The 18,682-nt window shown below is 45.0% G+C and overlaps 1 protein-coding gene across 10 annotated transcripts in view; it reads right to left on the minus strand.

Annotated features, from left to right (window-relative positions):
• Positions 1–3,722: 3,722 nt before the first annotated feature.
• Positions 3,723–18,682, minus strand: part of ST7 (suppression of tumorigenicity 7) — a 185,257-nt gene continuing 170,297 nt past the window's right edge. For 7 of the 10 annotated variants that reach the window (XM_041002393.1, XM_041002396.1, XM_041002394.1 and 4 more), the window contains 3 exons: positions 14,358–14,450; positions 11,560–11,699; positions 3,723–4,074 (listed from right to left, as the gene is read on the minus strand). In XM_041002393.1, the coding sequence (XP_040858327.1) occupies positions 3,979–4,074; positions 11,560–11,699; positions 14,358–14,450 (329 nt within the window). In that variant the 3' untranslated portion in view covers positions 3,723–3,978. Of the gene's footprint in view, positions 4,075–9,239; positions 10,795–11,559; positions 11,700–14,357; positions 14,451–18,682 lie in introns of those variants that run through there. The other 3 variants (XM_041002395.1, XM_041002398.1, XM_041002402.1) reach the window with 3 other exon arrangements.

Genomic DNA, 18,682 nt, shown 5'->3' on the forward strand with positions numbered 1-18,682 from the left:
GCCCTCAATAAATTTCAGCCAAGAAGGAAGGCATGAACAAAAAGTCCAGTTTTTAGTGAATGTGAAGATTATCTGCTTTGTGAGTCAAATACCATTTCATATAGTAATCATATTTTCTCCCTGCATCTTCCCTTTTGAAATTTCCAATAGGAGTCCCAAGTGTCTCAAGAACTATTTCTTGGCCCCAGAAAGCTGTCTTGGAGAGCAGCATTGGTAAGCTGGGTGGGTAGCTTGCATTGGTAGCTTGTGACTGGACGGGCCTATCTCTGGAAGGGAGTCCTGGGGGTACAGAACAGGGGCTGGAGAAGTGGCACCCAGATCTCAGCAAAGCTTTCTTTCATCTTTGAAAATGAAATAAAATTCTTCCAGAGTAAAGAAAAGCTAAAAGAATTTGCCTCTTCCAAACCCACCCTACAAATGATACTTCAAGATGTTCTCTTGACAGAGGAAGAGCACCTACCAAAACCAAAGGCAAATGGGAAGAACATCCCAGTAGAATGACAACAGAAGACTAAACCAATGAACAACCCGTTGCTAACATGACAGGACCAAAGTACCACCTATGTATATTTAACTCTGAATGTAAATTGCTTAAGCTCAATCACACATCATAGATTAGTAGTAGACTGGATTAAAAAACAAAACCCATTTGTTTACTGTCTGGAGGAGACACACCCCAACAAAGATCAGTAGAGACTCTATCACATGGGTTTTGTTGTTTTCTGTTGGTTTCATCTCTTCTGATTGGATCATTCAATGACTCGTAGATCATACAGTGGCATCATTTTCTTCAAGAAGGTTCTTGATTTTCACTTCTTCAGCTACACGTTGGACATTTAATAGCTTGTTGTTTAACTCCTTGGTGTTGTTAATTTCTTTTTTCTCTCGGATGTTGATTTTGTTTTGTGGCTCTTCATTTAAGGGAAGGTATAGTAGTTGTGTAATGGAGATTGTCATATCTAGTAACATGTCATTTAACTTCATGGCATTGTGAATTTCTATTTTTCTTTCTATTGTTGATTTTGTATCATGACTTTTCATTTAAGGGAATATACAGTAGTTATGTAATGGAGACTAACATCCAGATGTGAGGATGCAGTGTGGTATGCATTTCTGTTTCCAGAAAAAGATGAACTTACAGTGAAACTGTTTATATTATATTTTGACAATAGGATTCTGGACTCTCTGCCATTGTCCATGCCCGCAATGATGAACATATGACTGAGTATGAAGAGCTATGTGTTAGTGATGATATGGAGGAACTGGGGGGCGGAGGGGAGGGAATTGGGGAGGGGATAAGGGAATATTGAACTGTATCATAAAATGATTGCAATAATAAAATGTGAAAAAAAACAAAAATAAATAAATAAAAATTTTAAAACCCTGCTCTGCTCATATTTCCTTGCTCTGTTTCAGCTCTCCACAGGTTCAAGTTGCATGGAACTCTGAAAACAAAAGGGGGCCTGAATGATTATCCACTGGAGCGACAGAACAGGCAGAGCCAGGCCCAGAGGAGCTGAGAAGGGAGGCGGAAGAAAGGGAGCCCGCAGAGCCGTTCCTCCAACAGTCCTTACCAAACCCCCCGTGACTCTTTTGTGTCCCCTCCCCATGACCCCGTCTGCCTTCTGCCTTCTCCCTGCCACTCCCTCTAACCCCTCAGTGTCTAATTTCTACATTTCCTTTCCACAACATTGAAGTCATAACTACTACATTCACCAGGTACTTTTAAATTCTTACCTTATACTTCTTTGCTGCATTTCCTGCAACTTGGGCTTCCTAACAGTAACTTACCTTGACCCATTTCTGTTTCCCATGCCTATGATCCTTACATTTTCTATCCAAAACTTACCACAGTGTCGAGTCCCAACCCAGCCAGGCCCAAATCTCCCAGCTTCCCCACCTACTGAATCACAGCTCATGTTACATATTTCCTCGTTTGCATATCAGAATTACAATTTTAAGTCTCTCCTGGCCCTTTTCAACTGGGACCAATCTTTTCCCTCTGAACATGGACACGTTTATTTGTCCCTGTCATTCACTGAAAACATCTGAGCATCTTGTCCATCAGGGTGGTGTCGGGGAAAGAAGATAACTCAATAAGAGTAGGCAACAACAGCAGTCTCACGCGATTGAAAAATGGGGTTCAACTTTACACTAGGAAATTACTTGAGGGTCTAGAGTCAAAAGCACAAGGCAGGCACAAAGCAAAGTCTGTCAAAAGCTTAATAATAATAATAATAACAAAACTTTTAAAAAGACAAAAGTCAACAGCCCTGGTGCACCTGAACATTTTCTCTGACCTGCCTTTGCTCGGGGATGAAAGCTGGACACCCTCAGGAAGCCTAACTAGGAAGATACGGTCTGGTGCTTTCCTAATCTACTGCCTCTTTTCACACTGGTGGAAAAAACTTTAGGAATCTGAATACCAGGGAAAACCACCTGTATAAAGGACAGCAGTTTCTCTAAAGCATTGTATTAGGACTTTCAATAGAGGCCCTTGTCACTTCTAATAGGAAATGCAAATCTATTTTCTTCTCTTTTGCTGAAAGGAAAGTCAGATGTTCAGCAAGGTATGAATCATGAGCAAAGCTTTTAAAGGTGTGAAAAAACTAATGGTTTTAGTTTAGATCCCTAAACTATTCAAAGAATGCTCATATTGAAGCAGCAGGAATGCAAATAGGACAAGTACACATATGGAAAAACATTTTAAAAAGTTTATTTTTATTTAAAAGGCAGTTTCACAGAGAAGGAGAGAGAGACTTTCCATGTGCTGGTTCACTCTTCAAATGGCTGCAATAGCAGAGATGAGCTGATCCAAAAGATTTCCCACATGGGTGCAGGGTCCCAAGGGTCTGGTCCACGCTCTGCTGCTTCCCAAGACCACAAGCAGAGAGCTGCAATGAAGTGGAGCAGCCAGGACAAACATCGGCACCCATGTGGCCGGCACTTCCACACAGAGGATTAGCCCGAAACTCCACCATGTTGGTGCTGGGAAAAATGGCAGTGGTCAGGGCAGTCATTTGCTGCTCTGGTTAAGGGGCCACCTGGGACTCCCACATCCTGGATTGGAGAGCCTGGTTGGAGTCCCAACTACTTCACTTCTGACCTGTCTTCCTGTCTGTACCAATCTTGGGAGGCAGCAAGTGATGGCTTGGGCCCCTGCCATCCGCATGGGCAACCTGGATTCAGTTCCCACAATCTGGCTTTAGATTCTGCCTGCTATGGCATTTGGGAAATGGACCAGCAGATGGGAGCTCTCTTTCTGCCCCCCAAATAAAGCAATTCGCTTTTAAATATGGCAAGTTTGGTAAAGGGGTTTGTTTCTATCAGACTGTTGGGATGGTAGCATATTGTCAGAAGTTTCCTTCTCATAGTTTTCTAATAGCAAAACACAAATAATTCCTGGAATGACAGTTGTATACCATCCTAGATGGAGTCTGAATTGGGACACTCCATTCCTGCTTCCTGTTATTCATTTTGGAAGCTTTTTTCATGCATTTGGCCTGGTAGGACACTGTTTGGGTTGAAAAACAACTATTTTGAATCCAAAATTCCAGTTTCAAGTCACTAACTGTAACAGATTGTTCAGACTGGCAGAGTGGCATCACCAAAGAGACCCTTGGTATTCCAAAGATCTGAGTCCCTGGCAAATGAAACAAACGTGTAGGCTGAGTTTGGGACGCCACCACTCGGAGCTGTAAGACATGGGCACACACAACCGGTTGCTGCAATACACAAAAGTTTATTTTTGATGTTTTTTTTTCTTCTTTTCTGAAGGCAAAATAAAATAGAACTGAACATGAAGGAATTGTGTACAACCAAACAGCCTTTAATATGGAAGGGACAGTCCATGAACACTCCGCCGTCTTGGGATGGCTTCCCCCTGGCAGCGTCACGCCCTCCCGCGGTCCGTGAGCAGTGGACACGGGAGAGAGGAGGCAGCCAGCGGGGCGAGGTGAGCAAGCGTGGCGGGCTCCCTCAGATCCGCGTGAGCTGGTGCCACAGGCTGGACGGGAGGATGCTTTCCACCTTCTCCATGACAAAGTTTAAAGGGGCAAACAAAGTGCTGAGGAACTGCAACGAAACCAGAGAGACACAGCAGTTAGGAGCGACTCGGTTCGGGACTGCCCGATGCAGCTCTATGACTCATGCGTGAACACTAAGCCTTTGGACGTTGCAATCTCATCTTGACCTCTACAGGAAACGTGGCTTGACGGGGAGAGCTGCATTCCAGTGTCTGCTGCCTGCCCCGGGAGATAAGGGAAGCAGCGTCTGCTCAGAGCCCCCTCACTCAGTGCACAGTCGACCTGCGTGGTACACAGGTCATCCCACTTGTCTTCGGGATCTGCTGGCTGCCCACATGGTGATCAGTGTCATCCAACAGGAATGACAGCTGGGTGGCAAGCGGGCTGAAGACTTTAGGGGAAACAGTGACAGTCTAGACCACCTGTTCAGCCAGTTGGTTTGATGGATGTAAACTGCTCTGGGATCCGGCTGCCTCTCCAGCACCTTTGCAGTCCTGTTTATTTCTGAGCCATCTGCTTGGCTGCAGGCATCCCCTTGGCTGTGAGCTGCCCACTCTGCAGGGGCTTGTCCTTGTCCGTGGCGGTTGGGGGGGGGGAGGTTTGGCGCGGCCCTTTAGTAATCTTTATTCAGCTACTAAATTCCTTCCTCTTTTCATGCAGAGAACAATGCTCCCTAGTTATGCCTTTCACGAGTCAGGCCCCTGGCCTCAGATGCATTTGCCACATTTCTGAAGAGCCCGCTTCCTTCCACAAACCACACAGCATGTGGCAGGAGGGGTAGACCCCACAGGTAGGGAAGAGATGATACACGGATGGTCTGTTTGTCCCATATCATCCCGCCATGGTCCAACACTTGGTTCTACTGTAGAACTCTGTCCTAATCCCTTGCTCATAGCACAGTTCTGCCTACTCCACCCAGGATTTCCCACAGAAGGGATAACAGAGGGTGTACACCATTCACGGAGGGGCATGTGGTTCTGCCATTAAAAAAGTTTAGCAGAGAGAACATTTAATAGGGTCAAAAAGGCTCCTGCTTAGGCTTATATTCCATGGATTCTGGGTCTTCATGAAGAGGTATGGTAGGCAAGTTTCCTAAATTCACTGACCTCAGGAATGTATTCTTGTTTATTTGTTTGTTTTTGGTCTTTTGAGACCACACACTTGGAAAGACTTTGGAACACATTATAGCTTGATCACCAAGTATGAGATTTGCATAAAGGAAACTGATTAGTGTTCATTTGGAATCCATTTCTATTCTGTCACTTTCATCAATTACATAAACTCAGTAAGGAGTTCAGAATAATATTTCCAACCCCTTTCCCTGGCCAGAGAGCTCAAGGCCCACAGATGGAGGGGACAAAGCCACTCGGGCTGGGCGGAGCAAAACAATGGCCAGTTACACCACAGCAGGATAGCCACGCAAGACAGAAGCTGGAACAAAGAATCAGAAGAGTTCAGAAAAATGATATTAAAAGGATCAGGAAAAACTTCTCAAGAAAGATCCCAATGGATGGTTGGAGAAGCATGATAGAAGAAATGGAATAAGGATGAAAAATAGGAGCTGGGTGGGCCTAACAGGGTCAAAACACAAAAACAAAAGGCAGCCACAGAAGAAACAGGAAGGCAAGGGAAATGACGTGCAGCTCAGTTGAGTTGGCATATATAGAGGGCAAGTTTCAGAGTGACCAGAATCTGCTTGGGAGGAACCTGCACGAGGCCGGGGCACAGGTAAGGAACAGATAGCTGTGTTTATGCTTGAGCAAAAGCACAGTTGTCCTGCCCTCAAATGGATGTCAGGTGGATGGCAGTTTTTGACAACCTTCTTGGGATGCTCATCCTACTGGATGGATGGCCTACCTCTCCCCACAGTTTAGAACTAAACTGGGTCCCATTCATGAAGCAGTTAGGAGACAATTACTGAGACACTGAATTCAGACAGGAGTACTTACTGCTCAATCTGCCACTGAATATGCTTGTAAAATCCTCATATCAGAGGATTAATAAATGTGGAACAAGCCTAGCAATGAAATCAATTCAATACAATATAAAATTAAACATGTATAGAATGAGTTTTTCAGAAAAGTTCATAGTGTCTACGGCCATACCACCCTGAATGCACCCGACTTCGTCTGATCTCTGAAGCTAAGCAGGGGCGGGCCTGGTTAGTGCTTGGATGGGAGAAAAGTTCATAGCAAGATGAAATTCAATGATTTGTATTAGTAAAAAATTTATACTACACATTTTCTATGCACTTTAAAAGACTTCAGATGCAAGGATTTCAAGTTTTTGTGGCCAAAATAATCTTTTGGTTCTATTTCCCATGAACTTTCACCCCTTGTAAATATACATACTTAAATATGTGTTGTAATTATCATGTGTCCCTTTCAAACACTCTCTCTCTCTCTCTCTCTCTCTCTGCTATGGCTCAATAAACCACAGCATTTTCCCATAATACTCAACTCTAAAAGAGGAGATAAGTGCTTAAGTGGTCTGGATAAGCCAGAGATTCCAACAGGTGTTGGAAGATAGAACTCCATAAACAAAGAGATTTTGCTGGTGAAGTTACCACATCCTAAAGACCCGACCAAAAACATTCAGAACTGCTGAATTTGTGAGGGAGTGGGAAAGGAATGGCTAAATATGAGACATGTGCCAGGGTTGTGACAGGTGTCATTCCAAGTCTTCAGTCTGGGTGACCGCCCACACTGAGAAGCGGGGACACCAGGAGCCTCAACCTGAGATACAGAATGAACAGAGAATAAATCGCACAGTTAATTCAAGACAAAGGTGCTTTTTCTTCGTTTTTACTTTCCTTTGGGCACCGACCTAAAAAGTCCATGATGCTCCAAATCAAGAGGAAATTTCACTCTATTTGATGCCCAAACTGCAGGGTAACATACACAGGAGCCTTCTTTCCTGTATTCCAATTGGTATTTTCAACAAGGGTTTTGCAAGAGAATTAAGGCCCTTTGCCTAAAATGCATGCAATGCTAATTTATGTCTCTCCTTCACATTTAGAATGCTCCATCCTTGGGGGGAATGGACAAAGATTCCTTTGAACTTTATCCTTGAGAGCCTAACTGGCTCTCCTGCAAATAGGCTGCCTTCTTCCTGGCATGTCTCCCCACGCTCTCCTCCCCACCCCACACCAGGAGGAGAAAGGAGACAGCGTGGTGAGGCATGCAAAGTGCCTGAGCACTTGTCTTTGAGAAGCAGATCGACATCCACCACTTTCAGCAGGTGGTAGCTTTGAAACTTTGCAGGAGCGTGCCTTGCTGGTTATGCTTAGTCGTACTTTCTTACACACCTGAAAATTAGTCAATACTGCTTTTGCCCAAGACCCAACCGATACACAGGCACTTTCACTTCTGGAATTGGGCAGAAATTTATTGCTTGAAAAGTTAAGTCTGCATGAGCAACCCCAGGCAACCCTGGAACAGCCTATCTATCTCAATACCTAAAACCTCTGTTCAGAGGGCAGAGAGCCCAAACCAAAATGCCCCCATGATTCAATCAGTGCCATGTGGTGAGAGAAAGCAACTCAGCTGAGAGAGAGAGACTGACTGACTGACTTGAATCGCCTGATCCTTCTCTTCCTGAGCCACCATTACTTAGAAGAAGGTCATGGCTCCCAATAGGCTGCATGAGTGGCCAGTTGCCTCTGCTTATCTGAATATGTTCCAGGTGCCCTGGTGCCATCAGATAATCGACATTTCACTTTAATCAATATCAGACTTCAAAGAGGTCAGGGCTTATAAGTGAAGGTGAGAGTCAAAAGTCAGGGGGCTCAGGCTCTGGAAGGAGAGGCACCAGAGGGGTTAAAACACAGGGCCTTTCAGAACAGAAGGTCAGCCCGGGAGATCTTCCCACACTCCATGAGGAGGGAGCCTGGCATAACTTATTTATGAGCAACCTTATCTGCCTAGGTGGCTAAATATCCGAGGAAGAGGTAGTCTTAAGACATTAAGGTCCATCACATGGGAGCAGGGCAGGCCATGAAGCCCCTCCTTGGACTGTCTTTCAGCAATTCTTCCCTCACTGTGGGATGCCTTGCTGGCTGCAGACCAACATGTAAACATGTGGCCGAGTTCCCAAGCTGCTCAGCCTGGCGGGGTGGCAGTGCAATCTCTCTGCATCTACTCAAAGTCATTATCCCAGGGACATTATCTCAGGAGAAGGCTGAGAAAATCATTTTCACAAGCTGCAAATGGCCTTTTGGGCAGCTGTGATAACCTGTGGGGTGCAGGGTGGGCTTGATGCAAGTGACAGTGGAAAGGATGCTGGAGAAGGCCCGGGGGGCGGGGGTGGGGAGGGGCTTGTCTCTCTCAGGCCATCCATCTTCCTTCCCCACCAAGTCTCACCAGACCTTCTGGAGACCGCTAGACCCCAACAGAGGGCAAGATAAATGTGTTCCTCCAGACAGAGGTTTAAAAACAAACTTCTTTAAACAACACTTGAAGATCATGGACAACTGATCAAACTAACACATATATAGGAAACATGCGGACCCTGAAGGCAAATATTTTTATTTTATAAAATCATTTGCTTCTAGCCTGAAAAACCAAAAACAGTCTTGGAAATACGAACTGAGATTGGCCTCTTGGTGAGCATCCTTAGCCAGATCACCTTTCTGGCATCTGGAGCACAGCTAGTCATAGTCTGTGTAAAAGCCCATCACCTCCCACTGCCCTTGCTGATTAAGGAAGTCTCGGGCAGTCAGCCTGTTCATTCACGTGGTGGTTCTCAGCCTTGTTCGCAAAGCTGAACCTTTGACAGCTGAAAGGCCCATGTGACACCTGGACCAAGCCAGTCACAAGTGGCAGCAGGCATCGACCCTGTGGAAGCTGCCTTACAGCTCAACCAGCTACCACTTGGCTGCAAACAGTTGCTCAAAGGATTGGTGACACTGATGTCTTTGGAAGGGAATGTGGTCCCCAACCCCCATCCTCAGGATCGCCTGGGCCATGTTAAAAATACAGCTTTCTGAGTGTTAACACTCAGGATTTTGAATTGCTGGTGGCACGACCAGGTGAATTCTATGCATGCTAGAGGCTGTGAATCAATGCACTGATTCTAGATCACTATTGGCCCAAGGATATTCTTTGACAAAAATATTCAAAAACATGCTTAAGAGAGAAACAAGGTGGGACAGTGATTATCTAATGTACATATATTATTATCAAAATTTTATGAAGGTCACATCTAACATGCTCAGGGTTTTAATAACTACTTTTACTCAGACTAGGATAATGAATAGTGTGTCTCCATAAACTAAGCAACATGCAAGGTGGCAACCTCAGTGATACTGAATTTGGAAATCTAATATGTAAAGCAGATTTAAGGATATTTAAAATAATCAGGCTGGAGAAAGAGAAGGGGGCCACGGAGAAACGAGCTGTTTTAAGAATTTTAAAGAGAAAGTAGGTTTGTTTGGCAGGATAAAAATAATGAGTGGAAATGAAAGAAGGCATATCTTAGTAATGACGGGCAGAATTCTGAGTGATTCAACAACTGAATGAGCTTTGCTGTTAGGGAAGTGAGCTCCAAATCACTAGAAGTATTCAAGATGGGTCTAAATGGCCTCTGCTGGGTGTTACTGTTGAAGGCAATTTGTTTACAGTTCCTTTCAACTCTAAGAATGCATGACTGCAACTGCAAAGGGAGAAAAGGGTGCAGAAGCTTGTCTGATTTTACATTGATTATTTCTGCAGAGACCACTACCATTTATCTTTTTTTAATCATTTATTGAAAACCTACGTATGAGGCACTGTGCAAAGCTTTGGGGATACAGTGATGAGGAAGACACAGTCCTGCTCTCAAGGAGCTCACATTCTACAGATGGACAGGCAAGTTTTCAACAGTCATCATACAGCGTAATAAATGTGATGATATAGGCACCCATGGAACACTGTGGAATCACAGTGTGATATCTAACTCAGCTCAGGAGAAATCTAAAGAAAGCTGAGCATGGAAAAGTGAACAGGTGTTAGTGGAGTGACAATGCAGCCAGTGACAAAGAAGAACATTGTGTGCAAACAGCACATGCAAACGCGCTGAGGTGGGCGAGCATCTATCTGGTGCATCTGCGGACGGTGAGCAACGCATTAGGAGCAAAGAGTAGCGGTCTGTGCGCAAGTTGGGACAGAGGAGGCAGAAGAGGCAAGCAAGGGCAGATGATCAAAGGCTCTGGATGTCATGCTAACCATCTGCACTTTGTCCTGCAGTGGGTAGGAAACCATTGGAGATATTCAAGCAGGGAAGTGACGTGCTTAGATTTTCAATATAGGAAGATCATTCTTCTGTCAGTATGGAGGAAAAAGATTGGCAAAGACTAGGAGCTGGGAGACCAGTTAAGCCCAATGCAGGAGCCTATACAAGGAATAACAAGGACCTAACGTAAGAGAGCTGCTGTGGTGAGACATGGAGAAAAAGAAGAGGTAAATCACACTGGCAGAACACCTGGCTGCTCGAAGGTTAGAACGGACAGACTGCGAAGGCCAAGAGGGACGGGATGGAGGAAACGAGGGAGGGCTGCTGAGATGCTGGCTTGAGTAACTGAATAGATGGCAGGCCCACTGGTGGAAGTCGGGAAACCTGAGGAGGGGCAGTTTGGGTGCTGGTTGGGGCGGAGAGGGGGGAAGGATGATGAGCTCAATTTTGGAAATGTGGAGATTGAGGAGCCGGTGGAATTCCCAGTTCATCTTCAACATACATGAAAACACTCTTGCAATTCCAGGCCCTGAACTGCCGAGCAGAAAATGTCAATCATCTGGAAAGGGATTAAATCAACCCAACCAAGTTAGAAATGATCCTTTCTGAGTCCACTCATCTTGAAATCTGAATGGAATTCCAGGGAAGCAACTGGTAATTCTCTTCCCCTATTCTTTTTGTTTAAGACTCATCTATGGCCACATCGGTGCGCCTGCCCTCACTGCATGGCCAGGCTGAAATGGTCAGTTCTCAACCTGGGGACAAAGGCCCTGCGCTATCCATTTAGATGGCTTTTCTAACTCCCCTCTCCGTCCATCCTTAGAGACTCTCATTGGATTTGCTTATATCTAATTGTCACGAAACATATTTCTGAAGCCTTTCACACCCTCTCAGTTCATTCCCTAAATGAGCTAAAGGCTTGTGGTCATTTAACAAACTATTTAAATTGTCGTACATCTCATCCTCATGAAGGAAAGCCCCTTTGGTAGCCAAAGAAATAACGACACATTTGGTTTATACAAAACTAAACAACTCCCCACACATTCCTCATTTGCTAACAGTCTGTACATTATTTCATCTACCTTTTTGGATTTTGAGTTTTTTTTTTTTTAAACTGTTGAGAATTTGCTTGGTGAAATGAGGCAAGGCATGCATGAATAACCCACATTTTATCCCTTGAACCTTAACTCTTCGATTTCACTGGTGATAGTGAACTTTGAACGGTTTGCAAATGCTCTGTGCGACAATGCGAAGTTCCCCCTAGGCTGCCTCCTCTGGCTTTCCCTGCGTGTCCCTGGAGGCCCCCTTCTTGGCAAACACTCACGGCCTTTGCGAAGACTCCCATAAGTTCCGGGAACTGATGTGTCAGGAGAGCCAGCATGGCTGTGAAGGAACACAATCCAGCAGTGAAGAGAATAAAGAAGGGGAGCTCCTTCTTTGGGTAAACTGAGACTTCATGGAAAGCTGTGGAGAAGACCGAAAGGGAACCATAAGGGCCGTGGGAAGCACACTCCTGGGGGATTTCTGTAGGCTGGGGCGGATTCTTTGTAGATTCAGCTTTTCCTGTTGGAATGAAAAAGGCAGGACACTTGGCAAAGCACAGCCAACGTCTGACCCAGCCCTGACTGGCTCTCCCAAGTCCATGACCAACCTTCAGGGCTCTCACTAGAGGCTCCATGTGATGGCACACACACCCAGACAGGAATAGTCGCATCCTCTATGCCTGATACATAATGTTTCTCCACAAAAGAACCAAACACACACTCGCTGTATGACACCTATAAAAATCCCAAACCAAATGTACTGGGGGGAAAAGGGGAAAAATCCCTGGTCTCTATTTTCATCTTTCTGCATTTTGCCATATCATTATTGTGAGGCAAAGTTAGTTTACCTTGCTTTGTCTTTTTCCTGGCACATTTTAAAAATGTCAGTGGACAATACTACCCCGACAGAGACATTTAACAAAAACCTCACATGCTGGCCTGATCACCCTGCACCGGTTGAGGGTCAAGGCCAACTGCAGGAGACCCTTGATTAATATACTTCCAACGATCATCACAAGACAAAAAACCAGGTGCTTCTTTAGAGTGCCTTTCGCAACTTCCAAGCTTCAGACACTGGGTTTGAGGATAATCAAAAAGCTCTAACACAAAAACAGCCGAGAATCAACTCGTCCATTCTGTTCAGGGAGTGGCTGCCTGTGACTGCAGTGGGATGGGCTGTGCTTTGGCCAGTGCAGAAAGGGCCACGTGCTGGGCCTGGAAGCTGGGGAGATGAGCTGGGCAGCTGCAGGGGAGCACCATCACCGCTCTAACTGAAAGGGCTTGAGGAGCCCACTCTTCTTGGGAAATACAGGATCCAGACGCCCCTCCTCAGACACGCGGTCCCTGTTGCTCAGAGCCGTAAGTGTGAATCCGCATTGCTCAATGCGAGGGGACAGGCTCAGGAGAGCATGCAGCCCAGAAGGGCGTGCCTACCCGAATCCAGGTGACTTGGCCCAACAGGAATCAAACACACGGTGCAACTGCTCTCGGGACCGACTGTGACGAAATGTCTCCTTTTAATGGGCCACTTAGAGGCTGCACTGCAGACAGCCAACCTGCCGCATGGCCTCCCTCCTACCTCAGGAAGGATCTGCAGGGACACAGGCTTGAACCACTGCCTTCACTTACATCCAAGGGAGCTACAATTCTTCTATTTCAGGCTCCCAGAGACGATCCTGATGGAGTTTTTCTTGTGAGAACTCTGTAATCTTGTTCTAATAGCTAATCTATCTCCATGGAAACTTCGTGGGACTCAATTAAAACATTTAAAAACACTGTGCTTTTCGGAAAACTGTCTTAGCAGAAAACTGAAAGTTCAGCAGGCCCCTCTCCCTGAAGAGAGAGTCAAAAGGTAAACTATGGCCCCATGGCAGGCATGGCTGAAAGAAAACATAATGCTGTGTGAGGCACCAAAGCCTTTTTTGTTTTTTAAACAATAAAACTCAGACAATGAGGAGAATATCGCTGAACTCCCTCGGTTCCCCATGGAACATCTCGCACATTCGTTCCCGGCAAGGGAGGCTGCACCTCCTGCTGCCTCCGTCTCACGACCAGTTTGGCCTTTGACCCGGATGCTATCAAAGGGAGCCCTGTGGTTGGCTCCACGGTGCTGGCATCTGAATACTCCCTGCGCTCGCCGGGCTCCCAAGTCCCACTATTTCTCCGAGTCATAGTGACCAGACCTTCGTATAACCGGGGCGGGCTGGTAACAGGAAAGACAAGGCAGAAGTGAGGACAGGGAACAGAGAAATAGTCAAAGCGTGGAGCTCATTATCTGAGGAAGAAAACTATGTCCCCGTCAGGACCGGTCAAGAGCCTGGATACGAGCTGTACACGCAGTCTGATCTGATAATCACTATTTAGGCCGAATTGTCAAAACAATGTTGTATTGCAGAAAACCAAAATAATATTTTCCACATGTGGTAGGGGCCATCAGGCTGCCTGCTTGCAAGGTTCTCGAGGACAGGGCTTTCCTCGCGTGTGCTGAGGCTGCACGTGTGCTCCGCACATGTTACGCCAACTCATTCTGTGCAACCCACGAGAGGCCCCGCAGCATCCCTCCGGCCAGGAGCACTGCGTCACCAGCCACGGCACCCCCGCCCCGCCCGTGGCTCCGCCCAGTCAGGCCAGCACCCTGGCGTTGCCCTCCCACCCATGACTCATCGGCAGCTCCCTCTCAAGTCAGCACTTGCTCTCTGAGCTGCATTCGGTACAGACCTCCTCTGACCAGCTGGAGGACAGAACCCCCTAGCAGGGGCTGGTGCAGGGGAAAAATCTACCCCAAACCGGGGGGTCTCTGGGCACAGGCCCATCAGCACACGATGCTTCTTCCATCTCTATTTCAGTCTTTTGGCATCTTTCCCTTTGATAAATTTGGAGAGCTTGAAGCCAAACCCACTCGCATAACTCACTTTAATACATATGCTATCAAACAAGAGCAGGGGTTGGGAAGAAAGCAAAGCAATAAAAGACAAAGAACGTTATAGACATTTATCATTCCCACTTCTTCCCACCACCCCCTCTGGCCAGGCTGCCCTCACGGGCTGCGGAGAGAGGACTAAGAAAAAATGACACTCACACGGCAGCAGCTCTCGGTCTGCTGTTTCTGTGCAGATGGGGTAAGGGTAAAACAGGTGCCCTTTTTCCAAGGGGTAAGGGATCATCCGGAAAGCTGAAAAAGAGGAACACCACGTTAGAAGGTCCTTGTTTGTCTCCTAACCTCCCAATTGCAAAGAGAGACTTTTCCATATTTTCGTAATGGTCGGGAACACTCCTGCAGGGGAGGCCCTACTTACCCAGCCGTGTCCTGTGCCAGACAGAATGTCAGATACATGATGATGTATTACGCATTAATCTCACACTATATATTCTGGGCAAACCATGCAAAAACTGGGTGGGGATGGGGATGGAAAGGGGTAGGGAAGCCATCAATTTCAATGCCCAGGGTTTCATCATGTATAAAATATTATAAAAATGTTATGAGCACTAATTCAATACAGCTCAGCCAATGGTAATCATACAAACCTGGATTGGAAATGCTTCCCCAAGAAGCAAATGGGGATTGACTTGTTGGAGCTTGTTACAGATGTACAAATATGAAAGGCATTCTACCATGTCTATTTTAAAAATATGTCTAAGTGGATTAGGACTCCAACCAAGATGGATAAAAACAAAAATGCAAAAATGCATGACTTGGGAGGTATTTCTAAACTTCATGAAACTTTTAAATCTTCAGCATCATGTGGGAAAAAGTGAAGCTGGAGAGATTGATTATCTGTATTTTGATGATGTCAGGCCACCTCAACTCCACTTTTGTGGCATCGGATGACATTGCCCCCACACTGAATTATGCCTTCCCAATCCATTCGTCCTTCCCCATTATCAAGTGTGTTACTCTCTCTGTTTCAATGTCATCGGCATGTTAGTCTCACGGTTCGTATGAAGAGTGCTCGTGAAGGTCGTTTTTCTTCAGCAGATGTCCTTTAACTACAGCATGCCGTAGACATAAAATACAACAGCCAGATCCTGCCCTGGAAATGTCAGATCGCAGTCCTTGCCTTGTGTGTGGCAGTGAGAGGGATGGTGGCAACGCAGGCCAATCAGTTTAGTTGTAAATGCTGCATCTCCAGGAATTGTAGCCACATCCTCAGATGTATAATTCCCTTCTCAAAATGCTGTCAATGTACATATTTACCTTTTGCATACTTACTTCAAACAGGAATCAGAAACAAAGAATGTTCTCCACTCCTCCCCCCACCCCATACACACATGACAGGGTTCTGTTGTACCCAGCATCAGTGCACATATGGTATTTATTCTGGTGTCTGAATATTATTTAAAAGTAAAAACATTATGTATGTGATTCCAGCGTTTGGAATGCAGTCAATCCACACCACAGTGGTATCACTCTGAGGTTACAGCACATGGCCACGGAGAGTATAAATCACTATAAATGTGGGATTAGAGCAGAGCCAGTTTGCTGGCAGTTTGCTGAGGTAAAAATGTTATCAATTTTCTTCTTGTAACAGAAACCTATTAAATGGAGATTAAAACATTAAAAAACGCCCCAGACTTTAGCTCTTCTTAAAATGAAAGGCTCACCCTAGTTCATTCCGACCTTTTCTTTGACGCAAACAAAAATGACTTTTGCCCACTAGAACAAGCAAGAGGAGTTCCTTGCAGGCGTCACGGACACGGAGAGATCCCTCGAAGGGCCAGTGTCTCTCCGCAGACTGGACTTGTAGAGGGGAGGGGAAAGCATTAAACCTTTCTAAGACCTTTATAAGATATACTAAAATCTCTTCTGAGAAGCATTGGCTTTTAAACTTATACCGTAATATGGCAAGATTCTCATACCATTTCCCATTTTGGAAAACCTACATGAGAAACAACAACAATAACAATAACAAAACAGATTCTCCATGTGCAACCTGGCTGGTAAAATTAAGAATCTGTTCAGGTTCATATGATACAAATAAGCTCTTAGTTTTCAAGGTAGCTATAAATCTGAATGCTAAATTTTACTCAAAATTGACGTCAGTTTGCACTTCAGGGAGCAATTTTTGACGTGAAATATAGGCGTGCAGGATCTGGTGCGTATTCAACCATAGGAATCTAATGGTTGGTTGGTGTCTTTTCAGTTAAATGTCGTTCTTTCCTCCAGGACTTGGCAGGCATACAGAATCCTGTGTATCAAGTTTTCTTCTTCTGATTGATTTTAGTCTTTCTTAGAGAGGGTGAAGACATGGGTTATATGCAATTTTAAAAATATACACATACACATCAAATACGCTCCCTGGCTTCCCCTCCACTCCCAGATAGTGAAGATCCTTTCAGAGCTCTTCGTATCTCTTGGTTATGTCACTGTCATTTACAAAGAGTTCATAAAAAGAATATTGAAGCTTTTGGCTTCACTAAACAAAAACAAATATAGGTTCTGCTTGTAACTTTATCCTTTTTCCCACCCTGCTGTGCAGGATCCAGCAAAGTGTGAGATAAGCAGGGGCGATCTGGACAGAATTTGGGAAAGGCACTGCGTAAACCTTGCAGTTACACAGCCCCCCCCCCACGCTTCCTGGTTCCTGTAAACACGTGCAACTGCCCCAAGCAGAGCCTTGTGCCTATGGCCAAATATTCAGAAATTTTGCAAGTACAGTATTAACAGTGATCTGACGTTACAAATAAGAATGCAAAAGCATCATGTGAACAGATCATTTTTATGAATGACCTTCAAATCTCTGAGAAAATGTATATTTCAGAGATTAAAAACATATCTGTATTTGGCTGAAATTGAAACAGAAAAGCTTGGCCACTCAGAATTAAGCTGTGGCACAGCAGTGGCATTCGTGCACTCCCCTTCCATGTGCCAGCTCCTCCACTGCCTTGATTTCATTTGTGCTTTGAAGGGTCCAAATGAAACTGGGACTCAGTTCACGAACATCTCACACCATCCACAGGCAAGACTGAGGCAATACCCTGCCTTTCTCCATCCCTAACAAAATGTAGGCTCCAAGCTCCATATGGAGGTTTGCCACTGATATCGGGCAAAGACCTGACAGAATCAAATAATGAGCTGAAGGACTGATAAGCTGATTCCTAATTTTTCTGGTGACTTCTAATGCTCTCTCATCCCACCCATTTCAACAAGTCATTTTATTGGGCAATTTTTTTTTAATCCCACATTGCCTTTTCAAAGAGCATCTGAGAACTTTATTCAGATTACTTGCATCAGAGAGAAGTGAGGTTGAATTCCAGCTCTCTTACAATCAGTCACCCCTTAAACTGAATGCTCTCTGATGTTGGGACACCTCCTGGATAGGATACAAAGCGGGACCCAGCACATACTCCCCCTGCAACCAGTTTGGGAAACATGATCCAATGATGCTCAGAATAAGTGTGGAAATTCTCACTATAATAGGATCCTGTCTTGAGAGAGACTTGGTGGGGTGTACACTTTAACAGGAGAGCAGCAGAGATGATATCTAAACAAGGATGGCTGTGGGTGGGTGATGAATCTGAGTCCCAGTATTTTGGCCTATAAAATGAGGATGCCATTAACCTTGTAATGCTGGTAAAATAGGGCTGTGTGTGACACCAGAGGTCAAGATGCCCGGATGCTCAAGGAAAGACTCTCCCCTTGCTCTAGGAAGCCGGAAGCTCCTACTTTAGCAGGTCACACTCTAGCACGTGTAAAAATGCCACATTTTTTTTGTTAATAATTCGATGTACACATGGTGAAACAGAAAGTTTGTCATTAAAATTCAAATTTTGTTCTGACTTTTGACTACAATGTAGGTAACCAGCAAGATACAGGATGGCCATCTGTCCTATGTGAACCATTTTAAAGAAAATTCAAAAGTCAAAAGTCTGAGTGATGTCCCACATTTTTTTTCCCCCACTGTCTAGTTACACAGCCTTGGGAAAACCACTTTACTTTGGCTGGATTAAATGATGTTCTATTCCAATCTTGAAAAGAAATTCTTGGGTTCGATTGCCCAGTCACTAATTTGTTGGTGATCCTTAACACTCTTTGAGTGCCTCTGCTCATGACAGTAGTGACTATATCTTTTCTATAAGTCTCTTTCCACCACACACACACACACATCAATGTTTTTCCCAGAGCATCTCAGAATCTTATTTACCTTTGTATTTACAAAACAATGATTGGTATCAAAGAGCAGCTCTATGTTGACTAAATACAAGGAACAATTAGGAAGAGAGAATTTACCAAATTACAGTGAGTCACCAAGTCTCACTAAATGAAAAGTGTAGGTTGGCCCCACTGGGCAGTAGGTGGGATGTATATGATATCTATATACTGGCTTTCAAGGAAGGTGAGCTATAATTGGAGTATATCTTTCTCCAAAATTAAGAAATTTAGCACTGGTTCTATTGAAGGGGTGT

This window comes from Ochotona curzoniae, unplaced genomic scaffold (assembly GCF_017591425.1).
Source record: "Ochotona curzoniae isolate NIBS_2020 unplaced genomic scaffold, NIBS_Ocur_1.0 scaffold_2476, whole genome shotgun sequence".
Classification (NCBI taxonomy): domain Eukaryota; kingdom Metazoa; phylum Chordata; class Mammalia; order Lagomorpha; family Ochotonidae; genus Ochotona; species Ochotona curzoniae.